The sequence below is a fragment of the Montipora capricornis genome, chromosome 12 (assembly GCF_036669925.1).
Source record: "Montipora capricornis isolate CH-2021 chromosome 12, ASM3666992v2, whole genome shotgun sequence".
Classification (NCBI taxonomy): domain Eukaryota; kingdom Metazoa; phylum Cnidaria; class Anthozoa; order Scleractinia; family Acroporidae; genus Montipora; species Montipora capricornis.
This window is the reverse complement of record NC_090894.1, coordinates 26,030,008-26,042,507: the sequence shown is the minus strand read 5'-3', so window position 1 is coordinate 26,042,507 and position 12,500 is coordinate 26,030,008. Positions and strand designations below refer to the sequence as shown.

Genomic DNA, 12,500 nt, shown 5'->3' with positions numbered 1-12,500 from the left:
TCGTCAGCTCCGAAGCTATTGGTGTTGGTGTCAATGAAATTCAGTCAAGAGTCGTCCCGGTTTATCTGCTGCCTATGACTTCCACATGCAACACAAAAGAAATGGGTCTTGCAAATTATAATTCTCTATTCTAGACCGGAGATTTTGCAGTTTCTAAATTAATCAGGAGCCTTGATCCATGATGTAAAAAACCTGAAAAGTACTCCATTTGAAAATACACAAAAATAATCGGTACACCAGTTGTATACAACAAACCTGGGAAGCAACTTGTAGTGTGTTTCACAAACTTTGATAATGGCTTCTTCTCTCTGTCCGCCTGTTAATCCGCAGGTCGAAAGCTGCACTCTGGCAGGCATTAACATTTCCACTATCGCACACCCCAAGCTTACCATGTCAGCTTGCACCAGTTTGCCAAAGTTGGTCGTCTCGTCATTCTTAAGAAAATAACACAGAACATCCGTCAAGCCTTGAGGAACTGGAAGAAAAATCTCTCTTTAAAGAAACGCTTTGTCTGCAAAAGGCATGCTTCTGCGATCAACAAAACCATTAAAATTTTATTTCTCTCCTTTGAAAACTTTCTCGATGACTGTAGTTGACAGGCAAAGAATAAGCTGAAACCAAACAAGTTTCATTGATTTTTTGCACAATAAAGATTTCAGCATTTACGATTGCCGTTTACTGAAACGCGACAAGGTGGGTGTCAATTTTAATGGTGTCTCCTTTTTTACCTAAAAAAAATGATTTGTTTCGCCACCGTCCATTCCAATCGTTGGATCATTTTTTGCAATCCTACCTTTCTTACTCGACTTGCATCACATCTAACGCCGAACTGATTCTTAAATTTTTCCAGGGCTTCGAACCTTTCCAGTTGATCGAGAGGGTTAAAGCTCGATGGAATTAATATAGGCTCAAACTGCGCCCCCTTTAATCCTTCATCCTCGCTGGTACCTTCTTTAGTTGAAAAGGGCTTTGTGTTATCTGCTTCACTGTCACCTTGCCTTGCTTGATTTCCCAGAGAAAAGTCACTGCTCTCAGGAACGCTGTCAAAAGACATGACTGAATCCTCCAGGCCTGGCGACTTTTCCGTTACGTTTTCTCTGTCTGGAGGGATCTTGCGTCGCATTCGTTTCCCATCTACAAGGTCATGATCAGACCTACCACGGAAGAAAATGTCTGAATGCGGTATGCGAGATTTCAACCTTCCTGGGTGTGGCTCTGTGAAGAGCTGCACAACACCGTGGTTGCTCAAGTATTGATGTTTGTCTATAAGATGAAGGTATACATTCTTGGCCTTCACCGCAGCTTTACCAGCAAGTTTGTAACCAAACGTCAGATCAATCCAGTGATGAAGTCCAAGAGAAACTGTTTCGCTTTCTAAAACAGATCTATGCCACTGGATAAATTTCTCGGCAGAACGTGTCCACGAAGGCAGCTCTAGATCAGGCAGATCTGGGTGAATCGATAAAAAGATACTAGTGTCCGTGAAGAATTGCGGAATACATTCGTCTGGTGTCCAATGATACAATCGTTCCATGCTAGATGGGTACTCATTTGGCACCCAGTTTGTCCTGACATGATCACAAAGAACTGATTTGGGAGTTCTCCGTGCCAAATACACGTGATAGGTAATGTCTGACAGCACATCTGAGACGTGGTGTGGGGTCGCCCCCTCCTGGCTATCCAACAAAGCAGCCTTGTATGTCACATCAAGTTGTCTGTCTCCCTTGTTAAGTCGGTACTTCGACTTTTTCAAGTCTCTGTAGCCTCCATTACGGGCAGAGAAATCCGTCACCCACGGAAAAACGGGATGGTAGTTCGGATCACCAAGCCTACGACCCACCAAAGCATTCAATGCCATCAAATAATCAAAATTGCTTATCTTTCCGTGCACCCAAGACTCAACAAGACTAGGTAAATCATCCCTAGTCCATTTACTCTTCAACTCAGTTGCCTGCAATTGTGGCGTTGATGCCAGTTCTGGGTTTGATATTAAATCATCACTACGTGAAATCTGGGTTAAATTATCACTTTGAGTACGTGTGAAGTCCGGCGATTCGAGATAAATCCACAATCCTTTGCTGATTTTAACATTGTTAAGAGTTAGTGCCCCATGGGTCATTCCGCGGTTGTGATACCACTGAAGCGCTCGAAGAAGTTCGTAAATTATAAATAACGGCCGCATGTGAGAACCTGCTAACACAGAAGGACTAAACGTCACCATGTTGTGGAGGTTGTGCTTGAAATATGGTTCAACGAGAAAATAAGCAGATTTTCCCTCTAAAGCACAAACAAAAGGAACAACGTTGTGTTTCATTATTGAAGACAGCAAAGAGCCCTCAGACTCTTCCTTAAATTCATCAAAGGCATCACGCTCCGTTGTCGAGTCAGGACAGCTGTGTCCATTATCATCTAGTTTCTTTGTAGGAAGACCATATGCTTGCAACAGAATCTCATCGACAATATTCTGCAACAAAGAATATCATGATCACCGAAACGTAGTTTAATTTAGTGGCTAAAACCATTTTCAACGCTTCCAAGTAACAATTTTATTAGAAGGATCGGCATTACAACGCTGTATCACGTATTAGCAATATTATTTAGTTCTTATTAACCGAGAGGGAGGTCGCTCACTGCGTTCGGTCTGTACTGGCGACCTCGGTCAAGATTCTCCCATACAGACCTCCCGCTCGGTTAATAAGAACTAAATATGAAATAACAGTCAAAAACTCATTAATAATTAATTAATAACAGCCTATCAAAACACCGATAACACGTCACGTGTATGAGCTTTAAATCTGATTAAACACTCCTCGTTAGTATTCTTTATGTAAAGAATACTATACTAATAAGGCATTGCTTGGTTTTCTTGTATGCTAATATTCACCTCTCACAACTTGAACCATTGTTTTGAGTCCTTAGGGACACCGTCTTTGTGGAATGTTTTTTAAGCCGTTCAAAAACACTCGGCTACGCTTCGTGTTTTTAAACCTCGATAAAACACTGCCGCTCGTTTTTCAAACATTACATAATTTATTGTTGAACAAGATGCAGTCATTATTGGACATACTATGTCACCGTGGCAATGGAAGAGCCCTGTAAAAACAATTTTTATTTTGTCTTTAGTTGCTCATTTCTAAAAAACGAACTCGCTGAGCCCCATTTTTTATTTCTGGAAAGTAATCAGAAGGGAAAGATGAAATTTCCCGCAAAGTTTTAAAAAATTCAGTACTGCAGATTCAGAGCCATCTTAATTCTGTGATTTCGATATACTTTGAAAAACATCTGAATGCTCCTATCTGGAGTCAAACCTCTGACCTTCTCATTACTAGCTCAAGTTGCGCTATGGCACCAGATGCTTCACTACTCAGCTCAGGGATTGAGACTTCAGCTAGCTAGGTCAGATTTTTTTCTCACTGATGATGTCCCAGAATCAACATGCAAATCTCTTCATTCATTTCCAGTGGCTCAGTTGGTTGAGCACCGGGCTGCCATGCGGGAGGTCGTGAGTTCAACTCCGGCCAGACCAACACTCACGGTCTTAATATAACGAAGGAGAAAGTAATGCCTTTGTAATTACACCTGCTAATGGTTAGACTTTCAGTCGTCTCGGATAAGGACTATAAACCGTAGACTCAGTCTCTCAACCTTTCCTGCTAAACAACAATGTGAGAGGTTTAAAACCCACACACTGTTTGTGAACAGTAAGGGGAAAACTCCCAGTGTTCAAGTCTGTTTCCCTTTCATACATATGCACATATTGGGTGGGTGGACGGAGTAGCGGCTGCCAGAGGTACCTTTACAAGCTGAAGTCCAACCTCACCCTAGCAAAATAATTGTAAACCACCATGAGACTTTGCAATATGTGCGGTATATAAATCCTAAACCAACCATTAACAAATTCACATGCCAAGTTTGGAATTCACAAGCTCCATACCACCAAGCCTGATTTATAGAATCGTTAAGTGTTTGTTTTTCAATTTTGTTGTTGTTCTTGTTGTCGTGGTTGTTTTGCATGGTACAGCTCTAATACTCCCTGAAAGAAAAATGCTGTATGGTTAAGTTACTTGATGGAGAGCACATTACCTTAGATGATTCTTTGTTTGAAGCAGAAGACGTATTGCAATGTGCTGCATATGAGTAGCTGTCCAAAGCACTTTCCCAGCTGTGCCGACAATTCTGGACACCCACATATTCCATCAGCTCAGCAAAAGATAAAATGCTTAATTTACTTGCGACATCACCAACACCAGTTCCACAATTGCTGGAAAAGTTGAAATCAACAGCAACAAAACATTAGTACGCATTGTACAAGCCTTGTCCTTGTACCAAGGAGGAGTGGACTATTCGGAATTTAAGCACTGCTATGGATATGTCCAGAAATGCTTCTAATTAGATGCATGCGGATTTCAATAAGCATCACAAAGCTAAAAATAACAAGTAACCTTTGCCCTTACCTTATGGTTGGAAATAGCTATGTAGCAAAGAGGGACATTTGTAAATGGGTGTCAAGATTGCATGTGCATCTAATAACATGCATAATTTCTGGACACAAGTGCTGCCATGATGACTTATATGTATACAACATTGGTACAGAGTCTAACAATACATTATTTTGATAACACAAATGATTAATAATCATAGAGAGGTTTTCCTACACTCTAACAGGAAAAAGAAAGTTTACACAGAAGTAATTTTTACAATGAAATTTGTTTGTAAATTTTTCAAAGAAAGTGTTTGTTACCTGAAATAAATGAATTTTAGAATCCTTTGTTTTTTTTGGGTTCGCTAGGCTGCCAAGTACCTCTGCACTGGATCGAAACTCACTGAGTGGAGCATGTGCGACTGTTACTGGTACTTTGCAACCGAATTCTCACATGGGTGTCTTGAAAACAAAGACCCCTAGGACCAAACACTCCTTGTGTCAGAACAATAGTTTAAAATATTACATGTCACAATATTAATCAAGATGGCAGCACCCAAAAGGAAAATTGAAAGTGAAACAAGTGATTCTAAAATTAATTTGTCCCAGATAGAAACTGCTATTATGGCAAAATTTTCTAACAAATTTTGATTACAAGCATTATTTCTTCCAATTTAAAGTTATCCTTAAATTCCGTACATGTATGAGCTGAGGTTCCATTCAAAACAACTATGAACATTTGAGATACATACTAATTATTATTATAAAACACAATTTAATCATTCACTTAAAAGCTTGAGCACATTCAAGTGCCATGTTGTTAATAATAATGTAGCTATCCCTGTGGAATCTGCAGTGAGGGAAAAGGGAGAAGAAAAGATAAAGAATTATCAAGACTTTGTGAAGAAGGAGGGAAATTTTCCAGGGTTTGAGTGAGGGTATTGGCAGTAGTAATGAGGGCATTGGGGACCGTCCCTTGGAAAGAGACTGGGGAGCTACCCCAGTTGCATTGGTGGAAGTGTAGCAGTGGAGTTAATATGAAATACCATGCTCTTGGGTAATATGAGAATTTTAAGGAAGGTGACAAGATGTGTTAAAAGGAAGAAGCCTTACTTGTGGGTAACCTCTGGCAACTGGCACCCATTGAGGTTCACCTATAACCCACCTCTAAAGTACAATGATCAGTGTGCGACAGCGAAGAAAACGATGAGATATTAATAATATTATTAATAACGATGACAATGGCGTTGATGATAGTTATCATAATACTCTGTCTCAATCAACTTTCACGAAAGCAGCTGGAATGCCTGTGCTTGACTTGCTTGCATCTCCAACTGTCACCCGAAGTAACATGATGGAAAGAAAGAAAGTTATACACCAACCTTCTCGATAAAGGTACCTTCTTTATTGGCTTTTTGATAATCAGAATGCTGATTCTTATCCAAGGTGGCTCTGGTTCAGGGTGTGAGGGTTGTAAGATGAGCTGATGCTCATAGGCGCTCCATGGCGATGAGGCCACAGGTGACTCTTGGGACAGGTCTCCAGCTATGAATCTTTGAAGCCAGCTTTCATGAACCTGGACATTCAAGTGAAAATTGTTTGATCAGCACACATTAACAATATTCCCATGCGGAAACCGTACCAGAAACCAAAATTTTAAAAAATTAAAAAATCTTGGCTTTGACTTTGCTACTATGCAGTACACCAATACAATACTGTTTCCTGTCAGGTATCCAGTATAGCGACTTGGAATACACAAGCAACTTCAAGAATCTCAGCTTACTACATTGTTCATGCCATTAAGTGCTTATTGTCATTTACGTTGCTTTAAGCCAGTTGATATACTACAATTCTCAGTTGAGTGCGACACTAGAGAAGTTTGGGGACAAAGTTTCAGCGTTAAAGTTATCATGTTATCAAGGGCAACTTGCTTCATTTCCAAGGGGTAACTTTTCGGGTTTTTCAGATTTCAGATTTCAGATTTCAGATTTATTTTGCCAAGAATAAAATATATATTTAACAATTAGACCCGTAGCCTGCAAGGGCTACTACGACCCGTGGCCCTTGAGGGTAAAGTTGGACAGAACAGGCAATAATAAAGTTAGCGAATGCAAGTTGAAGAAATATTTATTTGGCCGGGATAAAATGAAAGAAAGCGTCACGCTTTTCGATACTTGAGGACTATTACCAATAGTCATCAAGTGGAGTAGCCAATCAAAATGCAGGATTTGCATTAGTCCACTAGTTGGGTGATACTAAATATATATATAAATATATACTGAATGCAGGAGGAGGACATGGTATTATGAAACAAATTTGTCGATTATGGAATGTAGTCCATTTACTTTAACTTGTACTTGTGTATATGGATATATTTATATAGCAATCCTATCTATATATAATAGTTAAACGAATAATATTAACATTAATTACACACACAAAAAAAATTATTGCTGCAAAGGAAGCTCCAAAAAAAACCTTAGGGGGCTTATTACTATCAGCTCCCTTCGTAACTTACGACTGTACACATTAAATAAGTGAGCGGCAAAATCAGATTAAAATATAAATTAAGATAAAAAGCAAGCAGAACAAGACACACTAAACATTAAGAAACAAAAAAGCAGCAAAATTAATAAACAAATAATGTTCCAGCTTTTAAGTTACCATGTTGTCAAGGGCAACTTGCTTCGTTTCCAAGGGTAACTTTTCGGGGTTTAACATCATTTACCTAACATCATTTACTATCGTATGGTATCTCTTTGGAATGCTCTACCTCAAGTAATTAAGTTAAGTCAATCGTTAGCTCAGTTTAAAACCTTGATAAGGAAAAGACTCTTAATGGATAGCTAGCTGAATTTATCCAATACCGCATTAGTATGGCATTTGTTTTTCTTAGCGCATTTTAAATTTTATTCATATAGCATTATTTTATTGTATTTCATTGTTGTATTTGTATTTCACTGAAAAGCCCCTTGGGGACGTGAAATAAACGTATGTATGTATGTATGTATGTATGTATGTACCGGTAACTGGTAAAGGTCGCCAGTTTGAATTTAACCGTTGCCATTTGTAGATTTTGGTGGGCTTCATTGCTCATGACATCAAGGCCCTAAAAGTTACTATTGGAAACGAAGCAAGTTGCCATTGACAACATGGGAACTCAAATGTTGAAACTTTGTTGCGAAACTTCCCAGTGCCACACTCAAACGAGAATCGTAGTAGTTTACAATATTTATATAATTTATTCTTTGTTGAAAGTTTCTAGGATGTGTTTAGTTAAGTATCAAAATGTTACCGCTTGTGTTTGTTGTGTGTGCTATCCTTCTGGAGACTCCCTTGTGTGCATGTTCTCGTAATGATGTTGCCATGACACATGACAAGGTAAACATTTTTACACTATTTTGGTCAGTGCTTTATTGTTATTTGTAAATCTCTTTGCTCTTTAGCATTTCTTTTTTGTAGTTTTCGAACAGGAGATGCGTTCTGATGTTTAATTATTTTGAAATCTCACAGTAATTTGTTTGTTCTTTTGCTTTAGTTCTCAAAATTTGTCTTCAAAATAAACATCAGTTTTGTGGACAAGTGTTAAAAATCACTGGAGCAACAAGTGATTTTTGATTATAACAAACACAAAGACCAAGGTTTAAGCTGCCTTGATTCAAATTTGATCAACAATCTCCCCACTTTGCTATCTCACGAACTTAACAAATGGATTATTTAATTGATAGCACTTTGATCCATCACATCATTAATTAATTAATTAACTTATTGCAACTCCGTCCAATATTACACACGTTATCCGATTCACTTCAATTGTAAACACATCGAAATGCTGCCATTGTTTCGGTAAAAAAAAACTGAGGCTGGGAAACTGAAACTCAAGCATGAAAACAACTCCCAGTTTCGATCTTCACACAAAGTTTAAACCACAAAAAAGGCGATTTGCGGAAAAGAATCGAATGATTTTAATGCTGCAATAATCCTCTCCATTTCTCTTGGATTAGGGGTTTCAGATTATTATGGAGATCAGAAGCTGGAATTCTTAAGCTTGCTATGCCATCCCGAAACAATATTTATCTTATTCTTAGCTAAAGTTAAGGGTCGAAAAGCTTCAAACTTTGCAGAGAAACGTTTTTGAAATCAATGACAGTATTCCAAGACATGAGCGTGATCACATAACTTACCAGACAACTCACGCGACACACATTTTCATCAACGCAAGATCGAATACATGATCGTTCAACGCCAAGCTCCTCTTCGACCAGTTTACGCGTTTCTCCGGGAGTCAAATACTCCGCCATCAATTTTTCGACACCTATGAAACACAACTAAAAATGCAAGACAATGTATCTTCCTGACAGCTTCTGCATGGTTCCTGCATTACCAAGTCCCAATCCTCCACGGTATATCACGCAACATGTTAAATGGCGTGACCATTGACCAATCCGCCTCTTGAGATGAGACACACCACTGTCACTGTGCTACCAATTTCTGCCTGTGCTCCCCTTTAAGGCTAGTGGGGTGGTGAAAGACTGTGGTGTAACAGTCTTTGTTCATTTATCAACTATTTTAGCTGTGCTCAAATGGTATATGAATTGAATCATTCTCGTGGGCAACCGCCACGGCCGGAAACCGGAAATGAACATTTCGCAGGTCAGGAGAGTGGTCTCTCCCAGATTTTTAAACCACGGTTTCACTGATCGTCTCTTATGAAAAAAAAAAAAGATACTTAGCAACTCAAATGTGGTAGTGTAAAGACAGGTAAAAGGAAATACAGCTTACTTCCGGTCGCCATCTTTTGGTTAAAAAACAAAGAACGGAAAGGTTATAGTTAACACAATCTACATAATCGCTGTAAAAGGGTTATATATGTAATCGTTAAACAGATTCATTTGCTACATAGTAATCCAGAAGAAATTGAAAGCTTCAATGTATCAGTAGCAAAATATGGCAGAAAGTATTCATCTCTAAATTTTCAATGAATCGCAGTCCATCCTGATCAAAGGTCAAGGTCACTCTGTGACGGGCAGGTACAAAACACAGGTCACAGGTCACAGGTCATTGTTTTACTAATACAGAATGTATCCTAAACATTCATAAAAGCTAACCTTAGGCCTAATTAGGCCTAAACAAACGTTTTTAGGCTTAAGGTTAGCTCTTATGAATGTTTAGGATACTTTCTGTATTGGTAAAACAATGACCTGTCCCCTGTGCCCTTTGCCCTGTGACCTGTGTTTTGTACCTGCCGCTCTGTGACCAAAATGGACTGAGAGTCATCGAAAATTTAGAGGTGAATACTTTTCTGCCTTATTTTGCTACTGATACAGTGAAGCTTTCACTGTCATCTGGAAATATATGTAAGTTGTGTTTTGTAGATTTTAGCTGCCAATGGCCCTAACTAGCCACTGTACATGTTGATTTCCACGCAGTTTAGTCCATTTTTTTCGGTCTCCTGATAAACCTTGTTACATGTGACCTCACCCGAGTAATATCTACCCATGATATCTACATGTACACCTTGACATGAGGTTGACAAAAGCTGCTTCCCCTTTAGCTACCAATGACGGAGAATATGACGATGACAGCGATAATCATTTCAAGGATAATAATAGAGGCTCTGCCAGGGTTAATTCTTACAAGTGACATGGTCTAAAAAGTAGCAATAGCACGTTAAGTGAAACCACGTCAAAAGACATCCTTTCTTTAGATTTCCTTTAATTTCCGACAGCAACATGAAACTTTGACAAAGCAACGACACCAAACCTTTTAAAATTCAGGCAAGTGACACAGGACCCCCACCCCCTGGAAGGGCCTCATAATAGTCCCCATAATAGTCGCGACTAAAGTGACAATGTTCACAATAATCATAACAAAGTTTAGAAACAGGCACCAATAATAATTATTGGAAAGGAAGATTATTTTAAGAGAGAAGACAAAACTGTTATTTCTGGTGGAAAATTTCAGAGTGGACAAGAAAACCAATAAACTTGACCCACAGTTGTTCCATGTTCACATTCCAATGCGAGACACACAAGAAGGATGTGAGTGGTGTCACCCTTGCAATGAGCCTGAAGGCTTGAAATTTGTAACATTAAAACCAGTCCACAAGGAGGTATAATGTTATTAAACCTTTTCTCTCAACGAGAGTAAGAAGCTGGTCAGTAATTCATAAACAGCATGCATGTAATTGAGGAAGGTTTTGACACGAGAAGGAGAAAAGAGGACAAGCTTAGACTGGTTGGCTTCATAATTTATGTCAAAGAGGTCAAAGTCCACCCCAGTACAAGAAGGTAGTACCCAAATTTCATATACTGGTAAGTACAAACATGAACTAAGGTATCACACAGCAAGTTACATAATCCACTTTGTTTTTAACGACAATGTTTTTCCTTTGTGCTTATATTGAGCATGTGCAATCCCTTCATCTTAAGTGAAGAAAAGAAACAGAAATGGGTGTAACTAAAATCCGTGGCCATGGCATATCATGTGCCGAATTTATTGTCCAGCATTTTGCCATGGTCAGAAGATCATTAATTTGTCAGGGTACTTGATGGTACATTTAACAGTCCGCAAGTGCAAGGATCAGGTAAAGTTGGTAATATTTCAACAACAATGACCATTTTTGCTGTCATGGGAAATAATATACCCTCAAAATACCCATAATCAAAACTAAGAATTTTGAAATTTACCAACAATTTTGCACGAATTTTACAGACTTGCAGTTTATTAATAATTATATGTAGTCTATCAACCAATTAAAAGAACGAATGTTGTTATTATTTCTCTCAAAGATAGAAAAACATGCTGTATTTTCCTGAATGGTGATCATTGTAATTTTTTTACATAACATGAGTTGACCTTCTTGATTATACCTTTATGGTCCTTTATGTTCGACCAATTCAGGTGAATTGGATTATGAAGATAAAAATCTTCTTGACTTCATCTTCTCACCCTTCAATGTGGGTTAATTAACACAGCTGTTTTTTTTTCGCTTAAATCTAAGAGTTAGCGTATAATCATGTGCAAATAAACTCCAATGGGAAAACATGGGCCATAATTATTTATTAACAGTATGTCCTAGAGTTTAATTACAAAGTGCTACTTAATTCTTTCTGTCCTACTTTGACTACTAGCTAACTTTGTTTGGCATGAACTAATCTTGTTAATTCTCTGACTTGAGCTGAATTGGTTTCTATTGTAAGTTCAAGTTCTTTGACTTGATTTTGCAAATCAATTAGTTTCTGATTTTGTAAATCTTCTTTCTTTTCCTCCTTCTTCTGTCCTCTTCGATATTCGAAAAACAGCATCACTGTTGCAATGCCAAATACCAGTGATTCTCCCAAAAGCTCGGCGCCAACATCAACAGCCTTTTGTTCACTCAATGGTTGGACCTTTTCTGGTCCCGATAAACCCATAAGTTGCATCTTGACTTTGGTTTCCAACCAGTGGTAACCTGAAAATGTTGAACACTCTTATACAAATTCCTACATCTCTTCTACATCACTCAGGAGTTTCAATAAAATTTCAGGTCGGCAGCGCACTTTCATTGGTTACTTCAAGGCCACATGACATCTAACAATAAAACTGTTTCCCACCAAAAGTCTCTGAGCATGCAACATTGCAAAATCTATGACATCGGAGGGTAACAGTTCACTGTTACCCACCAATGTTGGCCAATGAGCGCCGTTGGTTGTAATATTACAGTGAATTTCCATTATCATTAAAGTTTTATTTGTACATTTTAGTAGACTTTAGTTTACCTTTTTGTACATTTTTATCATTGTACTATTTTGCGCTCTTATTCGCTTACGTGTAATAAATCAATAAACTTTCCATTTGTTTTCACATTATGTCTCCTAATGTCTACGTCTGTTACACTGCAACAGATTTTTGAATCAGATTGATTTTCATTTCCATGAATTGGTCGTTCATCGGCTATCAATAACTGGCCTTCAAGAAATAAAAGACCCTGCTCACAAGAGCCAATATTGTAGAAACTTTAATGAACTAGCTTGTTTGGTCTGTACTGGGAAAATATTGGTCTCATTCCTTTTTGCAAGTTTATGGACCTCGCCTCATG

At 38.4% G+C, this 12,500-nt stretch overlaps 2 protein-coding genes across 4 annotated transcripts in view; both read right to left on the bottom strand.

Annotated features, from left to right (window-relative positions):
- Window positions 1-8,827, bottom strand: part of LOC138027826 (WD repeat-containing protein 81-like) — a 27,324-nt gene extending 18,497 nt beyond the window's left edge. The window contains exons 1-5 of one of the 3 annotated variants that reach the window (XM_068875441.1): window positions 8,605-8,827; window positions 5,803-5,996; window positions 4,084-4,261; window positions 794-2,464; window positions 256-434 (exon numbers count right to left, since the gene is read on the bottom strand). In XM_068875441.1, the coding sequence (XP_068731542.1) occupies window positions 256-434; window positions 794-2,464; window positions 4,084-4,261; window positions 5,803-5,996; window positions 8,605-8,721 (2,339 nt within the window). In that variant the 5' untranslated portion in view covers window positions 8,722-8,827. Of the gene's footprint in view, window positions 1-255; window positions 476-793; window positions 2,465-4,083; window positions 4,262-5,802; window positions 5,997-8,604 lie in introns of those variants that run through there. The other 2 variants (XM_068875442.1, XM_068875444.1) reach the window with 2 other exon arrangements.
- A 2,299-nt stretch (window positions 8,828-11,126) lies between these two features.
- The window catches only part of LOC138026136 (optic atrophy 3 protein homolog), a 3,467-nt gene continuing 2,093 nt past the window's right edge, over window positions 11,127-12,500 (bottom strand). Inside the window, exon 2 of the mRNA XM_068873341.1 lies at window positions 11,127-11,873. Coding sequence (XP_068729442.1) covers window positions 11,554-11,873 — 320 coding nt within the window. The 3' untranslated portion in view covers window positions 11,127-11,553. The remainder of the gene's footprint in view (window positions 11,874-12,500) is intronic.